Genomic DNA, 17,257 nt, shown 5'->3' with positions numbered 1-17,257 from the left:
GAAAAAGCAAATAGAGTAGGGGAAACAAAAACATGTGAAGAACAGTTTTTAAAACTTCCAACTTTTAAGTTGCTTGTAACTGTTTATTTTTATAAAGAAAGTTGCAAAAAAGCAAAATAATCAGTTCATTTAATGAATCTTAGCAGCCAAGTGGTACGAGGTCTGTATATCAGCTCAGCCAGCTGTAGAAATTCTGGGTTAACCTTCTGCATAAAATACTTGTCACTTTAGAAGAGGGTGGGCACAAGAACTTGTCCTGAAAATTAGCAAAGGCTAGTTGGGAGTGATGCCATGGAAAATCCTTCTGCCTGAGAAAAGACTGCTGTCAGCTTTGGAGAAAAATTTCTACCTGCTTTCAGGCAGAGGCATCAACTTGGAGAAAAAATGAAAGGGCTGCTTGGACAGTTGGGTAAGATAAAAGAGTGACACCTTGCAAGTGCTTTGCAGCCATAATCAAGTTAGAGAGAAATGCAAAGATTAAGATAAGAGCAGGGAAATAATAATGCAAATAATACTGGTCATTTCACAGCATTGGGGTCCATTTAGTAACTACACTTAATTTCATAGTCAGGATTTTTTGTGATACTGCTGGAGGCAAATGCAAATGAGAATTAGTATGATCAGGACTGTAATGATAGGTGTTAGCAAGGTGTATTTCTGTTAAAGATGCTTTCTACTCTCATGTAGAAGAAATTCAAATCTAAAACCAAAACAGTTCAACCATGCTGGCGGAGAGTGCTCCTGATCTGTGCCTTAGGTCAGAGCAATACATCTCTTTGAGCCCTGTCTGCGTGTCAATCTGAGCGCACACAATAGCATTTTCACTGGGGGTGGAAGTTGCTATGGTGTGCACGTGGTTGCAGTGGTGGTACAGCACAGAGACAGATGAGAAGTCTCACTACAGGAAACGTGATCGTTAGGGAAATGATCTGTCACAGAATTCATTGTAATGCCATGTTTCAGAACAAAAAGAGCTTCAAAGCTTTTAGCTCAAAAACAAACTCAAAACCAAACCCCTGTGACTTCTTCCCATACTGAGACAGGAGATTTCACTCATAATGAAGAATACTGGGAATGACTGACAGCACCTGATGCTGAGTATTTGAAGTATTGGATGTTGGTTTCTTGTTCGTAGGTTCCATCTAGAAGCTTCACAGCGCAGCTGTTGGAGAAGAAGCCAGCTTGACTGCAAATAGATCCTAGCTTGGTTTCTCTGCTCATTGTCTTTATGACACAGTGCTTTTTATATACCTGCTGTTGTTATAAAATCTGAAATGCTTTCTGAATTTCAGTCCTTGATGATTCTTTGCCTAAAAAGTTATATTTAATATGATTGAAATATCCAGTGTTTACAATCTTACTTATGCATGTTTTTAGTATTGCCTTTGCTGCATTTATTAATATAATGATCGAGTTGGTGAGCATCAGCTGAACTAACGCTTTCTGTACGTGCGAAGTCTATGAGGAAAATAGAGCAAGTCAAAAAAGGTTCCTTAGAATTTCTCAACCGGGACAGGAATTTTCTACACAGTACAGAAAAAAACTAAGGTCTGAACAGCATACTGTACATGTTCTCTGTATCTGGGGGAATTTTGAGGATTCTCTGGAGACATGAGAATTGTTCATAATCTGCAAAATCCATTTCCTGCTACTTTCTTGGCTCACAAGGCCAGAGGCATTTCAAGGACACAGCCAGGTCTGTTGCAGTAGCTCTGTGCTGTCAACAGACTATTAATTTATCAGAATGAACTTTCTGTATGTCTTTATATAAATATCCTTATTTTCAGTGGTACTTATGGTTTGCTTGTTAGAGAAAATTCATAAAAATCAACCGATTTATTTTGCTGATCTCCAGCATTTGTAAATCTGTTAAGCAGGCAGAAATAATTGTTTTATTTTCTAGAATTAAAGAAAGCATTTTTCTTTCAAGAGGAGGAAAGGTGAAAGCCGTGTGAAATCAGACAGAGAAAAAATGTTTTCTCTGTTTCCCATTTGCAAGCAATGTTTAGCCACTTCTTGGGAAGCAGGACTTCAATAGACATAGTGATTGCATTTCCATAAGGAGTGTCCCCCTTTCTTCTTATCCTCCCAGAATTTATTTTTTAGCATGATATTGTGTGGTATAGGGTATCCTTTGGTCGGTTTAGGTCAACCTTCTTGACTTTGGACTTTCCTCACCTCTTGCTCCCTCAATGTAAAGTGTCTTGTGAGGTAGGAAGGTTAGGGAGTCAGCCTGACTGCTGCACCAGCACTGCTCAGCAGCAGCCAAAATGCTGCTGAGACAATGCTGCTCTAGCTACAGGTGCTGCTACGGGGAAGGTTAACTCCATCCCAGCCATATCCCCAGAGCATATCTGCAAAGTGAGTTTTGGAAGGACTGCATGATGAAAATAATGAAAAAATAGCTAGTTGAAGTCTTTGAAAGCATCCGAACTTGGGTCTGGAACAAAAATAGAAATATTAAAAAGCTTTCATCTAACGTTCAAGTTCCAATCTCTTCCTCAAACAGTTGTCCCACTAATAAAAGTTCTTTTTCAAAGGTTCAAGGAGAAAAACGGTGGGGAAAAAGTGACCAGACAGCTGGTATGGATTATAGATAACAGGCTATTTGGCTATGTTGCCATAGTTTGTGGTGACTGGAAGATGGTTGGAAGAAGGAAAATATAATACATTTATTTTAGAAGTAATCTTGAACTGGTATATCTACTTTTGATTTATGAACTTTCTGAAAAATCAGGTCTGCAAGGGTGTTTCTTTGGCAAAACCACAAACATGAATAGATGCTCTAGCCAATAGTGTGCACTGTAAATTGTACAGTAGCCCTCAGACCTGTCTATCTTGACAGCCTTTGACTGGAAGAATCATCTTTTGGTAGTGGTCAATTGCATTGCCAACTGACTGGGAAAGTAAAGTGGAATATTTCACTACTACTCTGTAGACTGGTATATAAGTTGGAAAAAAGAAGTCATATATTGAATATACTTTAATGTTTAGTAGTAGATTGTAAGCATTTTCTTAAATGATTTCCCAATCTCTAGTTACCACAGCCTACACCCTACTTGAGTGACCTTTGGTAAGGTGGTGCAGCTCTTTGTCCCTACTTGCAGTAGTGTGGAGGAGGTTATGAGTAGGTGTGTTAGCCTGCATACTGACTTGGAGAAGCCACACCAGTACTGAGAGAAAAAAGTACAGCAGTTTGTACTGGGCAAATCAAATAGTCCTAGTCCAGGAGAGTCTCTGGATTTTCTGTGTAGAGAAATGCTCATGGAAATTAAACCAGAAATTATGTTATTTATTAGATGATAACTGTCTCGTACTGTGATGTTTTATGAGGCTTGTGTCATTGTAGAGGATGCTTTTGTAGCGCTCTGTAGCTAAAGAAGTTTGCTAAAAAATGAAAAGTGACTCATTAGGACAATTACTCTTTCTGGTAATTTTGTTTTGCAGAATTCTGTTTTCAATTGATGTAGACTGAAGCATTAAAATTTTTGTATGTTGCTACTATTTGCTTTTACCTCAGTGAGGAAGTTTACTCATTTGTGGGTTGACAGGCAGCCTTGCCATGGGAACGGGAAGGCAGTAGCTTAAAATGCAAGCTGAGAGTTTGCTAAGTACAGACCAGTACGCTGCAGAAGAGAGATAAAATTAAGGCACCCACATCCTGTGATACCATGAAGTTCTTGCAGGCTGCCATTTACTAGGAAATGAAAAGAAGTCCATTAATTCAAAACACTGCTAAAACACCATGATGCTTAAGTTATGCATGATTTGCTTTGTATAGTGTAAAGCAATGCAACTTGGGCTCTTCCTGCTGGTGTCAGAGGAAGAGTAAAATTCAGTTCTGGATATTTGTCTGCCATATTAGTTTTGAAAAAGAAAGTATGTTCCTGTAAATAGTAGCTAATCTGGCTCTTCTTGTACATCTGTAATCATTATTTGCTCTTATTTCCTGTATCATTTTTTATTTCTGATAGAAACCCATAACTATCTAGCCTTAAACCATGAAAAACTTGTAACTGTCTTCTATTTCTGGAGTATTTATACATTTCTAAAGGTACAGACTTAATGGAAATTGATATTTTCTTTCTATTCTTGTGGTTGGCAGGAATGAAAGTAGGAATTTGAGTTTTTATTTAGCTTTAATAATCTATGATTAAACTGAACTAAATTGGTGAACTTTCTCCTCAGTCATCCCTCTGAAATTAAGTTGGATATCTTCCTAAAAGAAACATACATTTTCATTGTTTGCTAGTCTATCTGAAGTCAAACAATATTCCCCCAGTGAAATCTGGTCAAAATCAGGAGGCTAATCAGGATACTACAGCCATGTCTCATGCTTGCTGTACAATCAGATCTAAATTACTTTATAGAAGGCTGAGACATCTTTTAAATGGAAATATTTGTGCTGTGGGGGCATTGTCAGTAGAGGCAGAGACGAGCTTGACATAAGCAGATATATGATGGTAAGAAAACAAACTATGCCAGGCAGGAAGAGATCAGCCCCTTGAACGCTGGAGACTATTGCATCAGTAAGGCAGGATGCTGAAACTGTTCCAGAAGAAGCAGAGAATCAGGAACCATCTGTGGAGAAAAAAATAAAATGGCAAGAAGCAACCAAACACATATGGCTTTTGCAATTTTAGTTTTCCCAGCTGACAGTACTGAAAGCTGGTGCATGTACGCAAAGCAACAGAGCACTGCTGGACCTACAGCCATCCACAAACCCCTTGCATAAGGCCATTTGTACATTAGAACATAATCACACACTATTTTAACTGTCAGCATTAACATGTAGCCTATAAAGGAACACACAAAGACATTTTGTTGGACAAAGTTGCTACAGTTTTTTTTATGTTAAAGTGATAAAAATTCTTCTTTCACTTCCTGGTGAGATGGTGAGTTGCAGTGAGTTTTATTTGCTTAGTGATAGCTCTAAATCTCTGCCAAACCAACAGAGGCAGAGCAAGCAAAGCTTTAGTCTGAATAGTGGGTAAACACCAAAACTAGCCTCTCAGTTTTGTCCTCTGAGGTCCAGAGGAAGAAAATTCACAAGACAAAAGGAACCCTCCTATGGTTTAGCCACTCAAATCTAAACAGAAGTTGACTTATTCTGAAATGCAGCTGATAACCTATAGCCAAGTCACTGTGACGAGTTGATGAAGTTTAGCTGCAGTTGCTGTCGACTGTGCAGGATTTTGATTGTAGTTCAGTGTATCCATGTAACTCCTAACAGCATGCACATCTGCTGCGGACCAGCCTGCAGAATACCTGTCGGTTCCTCATTGGAGCTGGTCTATGCACACCAGAGAAAAGGCTCTTGGCTTCCTTAGCTAGCAGAGCTGAATGCTGAATTAAGCCCATCTGTATTTGTTGCTGAGGTGTTATTAGGGATATGTCACATACTTACGCCACGGATGTTGTAGCAGTCCTCATTCAGAATATCATCTTAATTTAAACTGCAGCTTTAATTCCAACTGAAGTCAATTATGAATTTCTGTGTGGAAATGAAATTTTACCAGAAATTTTGTTCACATAATCAAATTTGTGAGGCAAATATATGCAATGCTTTATAAAAGTTCAGTAATCTCTGATACATTCAGAGTTTTATACATTCCCTTACTCAAAAAGGAAAAAGCAGTTAATTTTCTAGCTCATGTGCTTGTAAATTAATCAGTGTTTCAGCCAAATGCTGGAAAAGTATAGACCGTCAAAGAGCAAAATCTTACCCATATTTGCACATACTGTGTCTTTCTGTGTCAGCTTTTCCACCTGTCCTCACAGGAGACATTACACATGCTCCTTCCAAAGTGCTCCATCTGTGTACGTGTGTATACAAATCGCTACTCACTTTACTGCTCACGTAGCTTTTCTGACCTCCCACTTCCAAGTGGGAGTTGTACTTGTGAGATGTGTAGTGCCACTACATACGTCTTTCTTATTATTAGACATCAGAAATATTTACAGGTCTGCTAGATTTCCTGGCTTGTATACTTCTGTGTCTGTACCAAGAGTTTAAATTATTTGGAGCATGAAATTGGATGTTCTCTTGGCTTTGGCCTGAAGGCTTTCTCTGGGTCCCTATACATTGAAAGGTCCATAGAATTCTTTCCCTAAATCAATTCTTTTCCTATTTTTTTCTATAATACTTTACCTAATATCTTTGATTTTAATTATCTTTCCTACACTGCTCACTTAGCATTTTTAGGCTACAAAATTATAATACACAACAAACGAGAGAAAAATAAAGAAAGAAAGCAAAGATTTCTGCAACTCTAATAAAAATTACTTGCTACACATAAAAGAAAGAAATGTAGACTGTGTTCCTGCTTACCTGAATTATTTAAAGCTATGCTAAAATTAGTCCCATTCAGATCCTGAGGATTGTGAGCTTTAAATTTTCACGGGTTCTTTGCTGCAATTTGGAGCACCACAGTCCCTGTGAGTCCAATGGAGTCCTGCACTGAGCCCATATTTTCATCTCCTGAAATTTTCAGCTCACAGTCTTATAGAAAAAAATGGTCATCAGAGAATTGAAAGCAAAGTAAGGTAAACTATTCCTTCCTTCTTGTTCTTAAGATTCCCAGACAGGCTGCAGGTTTAAAAGTGAGGCTCATGTGTCATGGTTGTGTTAATGAAAGCAGCAAACAGAACAAGAGAAAAGGACAGATTTAGAATGCTGTCAGAGTTGGGCACTAAAATTGGTGATTTGAACTTTCAAAAACAACCAACCAAATAAGCCAGAAAAGAAGAGGAACGGAGATGACCTTCTCACTCAGTTTTTACTGGCTTCAGGAGGACTTGCATGTGCCCAGTGCTGCTTTGTAAGCTGTTCACCTCCATTGCGTGAAGTACATATCTCTTCTCCTGAGCATTGGCTCTCTTTCCTGAAGAGGCAGAGCACAATTTTTGCAATTAAGTTTTTGAGAAAGTGTGAGAATTTGTGCAGCTATATGTGGCATTCTGGGGACCTCAAGTTCAAGGTATTTCAGTCTTCTTGATGTTATGACTCTGTTTGTGCCATCAAACAGGTGTGAGCATAACTGTTTTTTATAGCACTGTCGGGTCCCTTGTCTGCAAGTTTCGTGGTCCTTGGTGAACTTCTAGTAACAATATATCAACTTGGTAGGATAGTGCCATTATCTCTGCTTTGCAGATGATGTTACAGAGGTGGAAGGTATGTCTGGCCACTCACGCAGTAGTAAAATGTGAAATTGAAACATCAGCTATATCACTAGCTGTAAACCGTTGACAACTGGGTCACAGGACTTGGTCACAGACCCAGCTTTCTTTATGCTATCTAAACACAAGATGGATTTCAGTCTACCCATCAAATATAGGAAGTTGGCTAATTTCTGCTTCCACATAATAATAATAATAATAGTAATAATAATAAAGAAAAATAATTCCATGTGATTTTCCATAGGAAACATATTAATAGCTCTTAGCTGACAATTTTTCTAAAGAATATTGATATGCTTCACTGACTTTTTTTATGACTAACAGCGGTAGAATCTAATCCTTGAATAATACTTCATATTAACAGTGTGTATTTTACTGTACTTCAAATTGTAACCTAGCGAGTATACAGTTGACTTAGCTGTTGATTGGTGAATACCATTTATCATAATATTTTATGAATAACAGAAATGTTATTCAGTAGTGTATTTGATAAATGGTGTTCATATGGCCTTGCTGGTCATTTCTGGCCTAATCGTCTGGAGGGGAAAATAAACAGGCTGGTGACTGAGCAAAATCACTCTCTCTTGAAATGATGTTTGCTGGCTGCAGCTGCTGCCCAGGGCAGCGAGGAAGCTACCTAGCAGGCAGTTGGTGTGGGAATGGCTCTTCTTTGAGCCAGCTGAACATTTTTCCCCACTGTGTTCTCATTTTTTTATGAAACAGAAGCTAGACAGCTATCAGTCAGTGCTGGTTAGGATCTTCTCTTAATGCTGGAGGAAATCTGGGTCATGGGAAGCGACTGAGAACAGTTTGGAGCATTGCTGCTTGGCAACGTCTCACTGGGTCTTTGGGTCTTGGGGCACAGGAACTGCTGAGGATCTTGTTAAACTTTGAGCAAGAAAGTGGATAGCAGATCACTGGAAAGAATGATTTTTTTGTGTGGTAGGTTTCAATAGAACCCTTTTATTCTGATTTATGAATCTCTGCTCTACTTAAGGATCCCTCAAAGGCTGAGGCTGTGCAGGCAGAGGAGTGGTGTGCAGTGCTGCACTTAGGAGGTACGGAGCAATGACTTGTACAGTGCTCTGCTGTGCACTAGAACCACTGGATTTCGCTAGTGTGGGGCTTTTCAGGCATGTGGATTGTCATTTGAAGATCCTAATTGTAGCAGTCTCTTTTTTTTTCTTTCTTTTTTTTTTTTAAGAATGTGTGAATACCTATCTCAACTTTTGTCTATTTTTTTTTCCTTTGTAAAACAAGAAATATTCCTCTTCTCCAATCTGTCTAAATGAAACCCTTCCTGGCATAACCTGTCTTATGCAACATCCATAGAATATAGCACTAAACAGTTATTTTTGTGATTGATGAATGTTGATATTTCTGCTTTATAAATTAAAGCTAAGTAGGAGGAAGCAACCTCACCTTGAAAATTAGTCTTCCATCTATACCTCTTTAATGACTCTGGATACAACACACATTTAATGGTTGTTGGTTTTTTTTAAGATTAAGGGAAACATTCCACATCCTGAATGATTCCTTTCCATTTTTTATTTGTACTTTGATCCTATTTTGTAGGAGAGCTAAGTATTTGCAATGCTGGTGATGTCAGTTGGAGAAATAAATGTTCAGAGCACCTGAAAATCAACTGTTTATTTCTGTAAGCTGCACTGCGTTATATTTGTTTGAGTCTTTAACGTAGCAACCAATCAGAAAAAAAAAATACATAGAGGAAAGATCATAGACAGGTCTCATTTCCTGAAAGAAGTATTCACTTATTTTTTTAAATCGCTGGCTTCATCTTTTTGAAGCTCACTGATTAGAGACCTTGCTACAACAGCGCTCCCAATACATACAGAGCTGTTGATACAAGGACTTCATGTTAATGTACTGAACAGGAGATTTATGATTTCAACTGACTTTAGATTATCAGTGGCCAAAATACAATTCATATTATGTTAAATTGCTTCTTGTATGACATCTGAGCTGATTAGGAATAGTTTAGAGAAATATTTCCAGGGCTTATTCATTTTCTATTGCTGACAAAATTAGAAGAAGTAGTTTACAGTCTGGGAGAGAGATGCAGTACAAGATAACACTTTTGAAGCAGTGCAGAGGTGGATAGAGAAGTTAGACATTTAAATAAGCCATGGTCCAATGAGATGGTCCAGGATGAAGAAGTTTGCCCTTACCTCGCACTCTCACCAATAGTCAATTCTTAGGTGCAGCCTCTGTCTCTGCTCAGACCTCTTGGGAACTGCTCTGCCTTCAACTATGCTCAGTAGCTCCCCAAAACTTACAGAGGTGGCAATTACAAAATAAATAAATAAATAAATAAACAAAACAGTCATGGGAATTGAGAGTGCCACAGTTGCATATCCTTTCTTTCTTCTGCTTGCCATAAGCAATATGCACTCAGCAATTCCAGAACCACTGTCTGTATCATTAAACCATTGGTCTGGACCAAGTGGTTTTTTGTTGTTGTTGTTTGTTTTGGGTTTTTTTGCTCCCAGTAAATTTGGAAAAAGATCAAGGAAGGGACAGCAGAACTGGATGAGTCCTAACTGAAGTTTGGGACTGGTCCTTGACAGAATGTCATGGCTCTTGGTTCTGATTGTGCTCAAAAACTGAAATGGGAAAACAGACGTTAGCGCATCTTTTCTCTTGCATTCATCACAAAATTGCCAAGAAAATATCACAGCCAATCCTCATCCCTCATGGATAAGTGTTTCGTAATGACTGTGGATGGTAGCCAACACTTCCCAGTTAACTGTTACATCAGCAATTGATATTCTTCCCTCTTAGAGACAATTCACATCCTCACAAATTCTCCCTGCAGAGCATCCTCAGCTGTATCATGTTAATGACACAACTAAATGTACAACTAAAAATAATTATAAAATGCAAAGTTGGTGAAAAGGAGTTTAATAGGGAAATTTCATGACTGCACTAGAGAAGTTGTGGTTTAGCACTGAGATAGGTCTGATTGCTTGAGCATGTGGGTGCTATGGTAACGCAGTTTCACCATTTGGAAGTGCTTAAGCTCAAAACCACAGTATGCTGCACCCTCTTCCTTTTGAGCAGGGTTCTGTAGAAGAAAAACAGAAGTAAACAGCATGAGAGAAACCACAGAGCAGCAAAGGCGTCGTAAGCTGCAGTCGAACAAGTGGGTTACTGTAGCTAAAGTATATGAAGACTGAGGAGGGCATTTGAAATGCAGTGCAACTGATAGAAATGCCTTTCTTCTGCCAGATAAATGCATGATCTTCATAGATATTTATTAGTTTGTAGGAACTGTGTAATTGGCAAAAGGTATTTGAATTTGTGCCTTTGCATTATGTTCTGCTCCATGTTTATGGTTTTGTCAAACTCCAGATATAGTTTGTAACAGATGTTTCCATAAAATTAATATTTCTAGAGGGAAATTTGTTTACCTCTGCATTTTATTTTATTTTTTTTCTTCAGAAAAAGTAAATTAGAATCAGAAATTTCTGGTTTTGATTTTAAAAAAAATCAGATTAGCTGAGGAAAAAAATAATTCTTCTTATGCTTTAATTCTTTCCTTGAGATGTGCTGTCTATGATAGCAGAATTTATACTTGGCATTAACTTGGTGGATGTTGACAAACTCTGATGTTTGTAGTTCCCCATCTTTCCTGAGCCTACAACATTGTGTTCCTTCTTGTATCTGCCAGCTATAAATTCTTCTTAATTCCACCCCTTGCCCTTGTATTGATTTCTGGACAATTTGAACTCATTGCCTTCTGCTTAGCATTTCTGGTTGGCTCTGAAACTGTGAAGGACAGTTGCAGCTCCCATCCTTGAAGCTGGAGAGCAAGGAGAAGGTCATGGCTGTTGGCAGACAAGAATAAGGACTAATTTAGAGGTCAATTTTCATTAAAAAATACAGTTTTACCTCCTATTATATTTAGCTGGAGCACATGTCCACACTTAGTCCTGAGACATGGTTTGCAGAAGGACTGTGCCTTCTGCAGTGGAATTCAGGTCTGAACAAATGTTCTGTTTTGAGAAGGACAAAGCTTTTGGCTCTCCAGAGATATATGTGTGGCAGGAAAGAGTGGCAGAATCACACTCTTAAACTGTGATTGCAGTATTGTAAGGAGCCGCAATAGTGGACAATTAATTAATGGATATTTGGATAAAAGGAAACAGTTTGAGAAACTCACACCAAAATTATTTAGTTTAATTATCATTTTGGAAAGTCCGAATGAATGCTTACATCCTGATGCCAAAGGGTACAATTGGCAACTTATGGTCAACACACTTCAGAATTTTTGTTAAATTAAAATTTACTGTTTCAAATTTTTATTCCAAAGTTCCGGATGAAAATCAATATCGCAAGTATCTCCTGTGGGAATAGAAATGCTAATAATTAGTTTTAATTCTCTGCTACTCTTAAGTTTATAGCATTCCTAGGACTTCTGAAGTTTTTTAGCATTTAGGGTTATAGATTATTTTTAAGTGCTTTTGTGTCTCCATCCATAACAGACAAAACCTTTAGCATTTGTTTAGGATCGAATGAAATGCCCTGGTTACCTGAGAAGTTCCTACGTGTTAAATCTGAAGGATTAATTTTTACTTTCTTTCTAACTCAAAGCGTACAAATTTTCACATATTTTTCATGTAAACTGTATGCATCTTTATTTTAGTAAATTTTAAAAAATCAGCAAGTTGTCCAGATAGGAGGAACAGCTCTATTTTTCTTAGGACACAATGAGAAAGGTTGAAGTGTAGTTGTGCACAGTGACTGTGGAAGCACTTTGGCATGCGTGATTCTACTTTTAAAATTGAGGGGTCCTCTGTGGTATAGAGATACTCAGCTGTTTAAGCGTTTGGAAGCTTACTCACAGATTTGCTCAGGTTTATTTATAAAGTAGCAATGGATCTCTTTATTTTGTGTTTGTGGCCAAAAGAAGCAGTAACATCTCTGGCCCTGATGCTCATTTACTTTAATGTCCCCTTAGCCGGCTCTGGCAGCAGAAGGGAGCCTTAAAGTAGGTGTGAATTACATCCTATCCCACTTGAAGTTTAAAAATAAATCAAAGAAGGGCGGCTGGCAGCATTTTGTAAGGCTCTTGCCTTACTCACCCTTCACCTCCCACCAGGAACTGTTCTTTTTTTTTTCTTTGCAATTTAGCATTGGCTTGCAGTGGAGCTGACTAATGTCTGCACTCTTTGCTAGAGGACCCCCTCAAAGAGCTTTGCTCCATATGAACAAGACCACATCCTGTTACTTTCATTGCAGGCGTGAAGAGCCCTGCCCCTGCTGAAGCTGTAAAAAGGGGGAAGGCCTATTCTGGACCTACCCTGGCTGCTTTGTGTGAAGCCCGGCTAGGTGAGGGATGTGGGTTCTCTCCAATATGCTGAAGGCTGGGGAGCACCTGGGAGAGGGCAGCAGCTGTGCAGAATCACTGAGCTCTTCTTGCAGAGGAGCCTGGCTGCAGACACAAGGCTGAGAGAATACTTCCTCTGCCACTCCCCAGCTTGAGCAGATGCAGAGTGCTGCAGGGTGCAAAGAGCCAATAGGTATGGCATCGCACTAGATAAAATGTCAAGTGCACTGTCAGCAGAAAGGGACACCCCATATTTTGCTGTGCTGTGTGCACCAAGGAACCTGCGTGCTACCTGCCTGCAGACCACAACCCTGCCCTGGACTTGGGCACCTCCAGGGATGGGTCATCCACATCTTTTCTGGGCAGCTTGTGCCAAGTCCTCACCATCCTCTGTGTAAAGAATTTCTTCCTAACATCTAACTTGTATTTTGCCTCTTTTACTTTTAAGCCATTCCTTGCTGTCCTATCAATATTTTCCTTGTAAGAGGTTGGTCCCCCTCCTGCTTGCAAGCTCCCTTTGAGTACTGGAAGGCTGCAGTGAGGTCTCCCTGGAGCCTTCTCTTCTCTAGGCTAAATAGCCTTCATAGGAGATGGGTTTCAGTTAATGTGTTTTTGATCATAAAAACATTAAGTTTTCAGGCTTTTAATGCAGGCTCTTTGGTTTTATGTTATCAGGTAGAGTTTCCTTTAAGTATGTTCAAGCACATGAAGCACGTGCTGGAGAGTTCTGCTTGTGAAGGGGTTATACCTTGAAGCACACAGACTTTAACATTTCCTAGACCTCAGCTGTGTACTCTTGGGTTGCTTGTTTCTTCCCCATGGAAAGTATTTTCACTTTGTTCTTCCTTTCCTTAGAGTACATCAACAAACATTAACTTCTTAGAAGAGTGCAACCATGGTTCACTACAATAGGTCCAGAGTCATGACTGCAGCACGACAAAGCTGCTCCTAGGCCTCCAGATGTAACCTTACACCTTGTTCTCCTTTGGGTTTAAGATGTTTGTGGTAGTTGTTTTATTTTATTTTATTTTATTGTAGCCTGGTTTCTTTCAAAGTTATTCTATTTACTCTTGTTGAACACTGAAATACTTCTTCAAAACACAGTAGTCCCATGTTTCAGTCTCAAGTCCTGACTGCCTTCAGGCTTTCAGGAGAAAACATGATTAGCTCATCCAATTTAGGAGTATTTCTTTGAGAAGCTGTCATCTCAACTGAAACCTTTCTTTTAAGCAGCAGCTGTACTCTGTCTGCCAACTGGTAGTGAGACATTAAAGAGAACCAAAGGAATTAGCCAAGCTGCCCATCTGCTGGCAGGATGTGCTGGTGGGATCTTTTTGCAAGGCACCTGGCCAAGGCTAGAGCTGCTCAAAAACTACTGATAAGTCATAAGTCTTTTGGGTAAGCCAGCAGGATTCGGCCAGTGGCCAAATCAAGAGAAGGCAAAGGGAAGCTTGCATGCACCTTTTGGTAATAGTACTTTATTTCTTTACTTTATGTACTTTATGTACTTTAATTCTTGCACTTGGATTGTCTAAGGCAATCTCTGTATATTATATTAATCTCTGTATATCCTCTGTATATTATCTTTAAAAGAAGCTCCTTATTGGATGTGCTTTAAGATGAGAAAATAGGTTTTCCTATTTAAACCGAGACCATATTTCTCAGTTTGGTAATCATCAGACTTTCATACTGATAAGGCATGGTTTTAGGAGCTGAACATTTGAAAAATATTCTTAGATTTCAGTCTCCAAGTTTCCAGAGGCATATTTTAGAATATAAGTGTGAGCAGACAGTTTGGGCTTTGCAGTTAACTTTATTAACCAGAGATTGGCTCAGACGTATTTGAAAACAATGAGACATTTAGAGAAAAGTACATTATTTTTATTTACTCATACTGGAGAACTGTAGTCTGTTTGTTGGGTTCCTTTTTGTCCTACCCAGTCTGGAATCTTTCTATAAGTTTATATCTGCCTTGCTGTTTGAGAGGACTTTTTTAGTGTTTTGGTGCCACCTATTGAATTTTTATTAACTGCGTCCTATTTCATTGCTATAAAAAATAATAGCATTGAGCTACAGAAAAGGAGATTCGTAAACTGCTCAGAATAACACAAAACTGACACAAAGTTCTGTTAAAATGCCAGTGCTTATTCCAAGGTAAAAAGGGTAATCTAGGACTGTTATTTTCCAGACTGCTTTAAGAATTGATCTGCTCTTGCTGACCCTAATGTGGGTTAGATTGGATAGGATAGTCTCTTCTGTCAGCTCTCTTCGAATTTAATCAGTTCTTTGATTGTGTGTAACATGTAGCATCTGTTACCATGAGCAACCAAGAAACTGTATTTACAATAGTATCATTGTTCCTAACTTTACAAGGGAAAGAATGAGGAAAATGGCTTTCACAGAGACTGTAAGGAAATCAGTGAGGCAGCCGGGATTACACTACAACACTTTTTGCACATATTACCTAACTTTATCCAAAAGAGGGAATCTTTAAGTATACATTTTTGCTTTTGTCACATTTACATTAAACACCTAGAAAAATGTTATGCATTATTTCATTAGCCACTTTGCAATATTTCAATTCCTTTTATTATTGTTATTTAAGTGAATCAGCACAAATGCTTACAGAAAGTAAATTTTAAGCATGAAATATACTTAATGCACTGAAGCAAGGTAAGGCTTGGGAAGAAGGGGAATAATTTGTTCTTCCACCGATGAGCCAGTAGGAAGAAAATTCATACTATGACACTGAAAGTGACTAACTGCCAGCTATCAAACACTGACTTTAAAAAATATGAAGATGCTTTGAGACTCAATTAATTAAGGCTAATATTACTACATATGTTACCATTACATGGTTGTTTGGCAGCTTATTTTAGAATTGCTGTTCCAGAACTTTCCTGAAGGTCATCTATATATAGATCATCTATATTGTCGTTTCTTATTTGTAACAGGAATCTAGTGGAGAAGGGCTAGTAACAAAAAGGGCAAGAAAGGTAAAGCATAAGTGGCAGAAGAGAGATGATACTTTGTGGACAGTTACAGCAAGAAGCATGAGAACAAGTGGAAGCTGGCTTGTTACTGGAAGCACGGCAGTAGTGTTAGAGAGAGATGTCTTCAGGAAGCGAGCAGGGCTTTTAAACTTCTTAATTCAGAGTGAAAGCTTCTAATCCTCAAAGTGAGTGAAAGATAGTGATGGGGACAAACTTTTGTTTTGGTGGCAGACATGCCTGCAAGTTGTTCTCCCAGTTCCAGCCATTGTCATTTATTTTTGTCTCTCTTTCTCCTGATATTACATTACACAAATCTAGAATGGTTTTCATCAAGGTTTCAAAGCAAAGTGTTAAACTGAGGCTTGTTTTTGCAGCTGTGAAAAGGCGCAGCTCCCAGCAGAAATCGGAGTGGTTCATAAGAGGTTAACTTAGAGATAGTGTTCGCAGGAGAGTTTCTTAAATATCAAGAGGATAGTCCAGGAAAAGTGCTGGGATTTAGAAATGAGTATTAGTAAAAGTAAAGGGCTTTAAGTAATACTGAGGCAAACATTTCCAGCTTTTAAATAGTTGAAGGTTATATACAGGTAAGGTTTTCATTGAGAAGAGAATTAATCTTTCCTTGCTAATAAAATCATTCTTCATTCGTCCAAGTCAAGCTCTATTTGTTGATATTACTTGTACACACTGCTTTGTGATAAAATGTAAGATCTTGAGAGTTTTAGTTTTTGTTATTGCAAAATACATTGAAAACTATGAAAATGCTATTTAGTGCAGTGTCTTCTTTCCTAAGAAATATTACTTAGAGAAAGTCATAAGAAGTCCCCGTCTTCTAATGTAGATGAGCTTCTCACCTTCATACATTTCTCACTTGCTGATATCTTTTTCTCACTGTGCAGCAGGAAATGATAATCTGACCTCTGCCAGCTCTCTCTTCTCCACGTTACCTACACCTACACGCTCCACATCATTCTCACCTCCAAGCACCACTGCAGGTAACCGTGAAATCGGGACCGTGGCTTTGCTGATCTTCTGTTTCAGCTGAGCTGGCATCCATCACAGCTTTCCTGAAGCTATGTCTATTCCTTAGGCTGCACGGTACAGACTCAAGACTCAAGAAAATTGAACTTTAATGTGAACAGTGTCAGTCCACATAGCATATGCTTGATGTTTTGGGGTTCTAGTTGTTGCTACATATCTTTAAATATTACTTTAGAGTAAGTAAAGGGAGAGCTCAGCTCACAGGAGAGAGGAATTATTCTTTTTTTTTGTAGTGTGATTATGTACGATTCACTGAAAGTGTAATTTACTTTTTTTTTCTTTCTCTTTTTAAGGAGTTCTGCCAGCAACAACTGGTAAGAAATGTTTAATTTAAATTACAGAACTTTGTTGATACCCTTTTTTTCTTGTGGTTTCGTCTTTCCTGCTCACAGTCATCTTGTGTAATGCCTTTTCATTCAGCCTGGTTAAACGAAATACACTTTTGTAAGAGGGCAGAATATCAAACAAGTCTGCTTTTGGGTCATACACTTGAGAGGATATTTAAACTCAGCATGTAGCATGGAAGATGTGCAACCAGTGCCATAACAGATTGCATTTGCTGGATATTCACTTGACACCTGTTTCCCCCCTAGCACTGTGAGCCTTGCAGGTAAACAGTACCTTTGATTCCTACCAAGTTCACTGTGCTTCAGCAGAGCTCTTTGCAGCCTTGTGTCTCTCCTTGAGTTAACGTGTC

At 38.6% G+C, this 17,257-nt stretch overlaps 1 protein-coding gene across 1 annotated transcript in view; it reads left to right on the top strand.

The window, feature by feature from the left end:
* The window catches only part of PTPRC (protein tyrosine phosphatase receptor type C), a 56,555-nt gene that overhangs the window by 13,044 nt on the left and 26,254 nt on the right, over window positions 1-17,257 (top strand). Inside the window, exons 3-4 of the mRNA XM_065743013.1 lie at window positions 16,419-16,514; window positions 16,854-16,874. Coding sequence (XP_065599085.1) covers window positions 16,419-16,514; window positions 16,854-16,874 — 117 coding nt within the window. The remainder of the gene's footprint in view (window positions 1-16,418; window positions 16,515-16,853; window positions 16,875-17,257) is intronic.

Source organism: Cyrtonyx montezumae, unplaced genomic scaffold (genome assembly GCF_038088225.1).
Source record: "Cyrtonyx montezumae isolate F1298 unplaced genomic scaffold, pur_monq_1.0 scaffold_1, whole genome shotgun sequence".
Classification (NCBI taxonomy): domain Eukaryota; kingdom Metazoa; phylum Chordata; class Aves; order Galliformes; family Odontophoridae; genus Cyrtonyx; species Cyrtonyx montezumae.
This window is presented reverse-complemented; position numbering and strand designations above follow the sequence as displayed.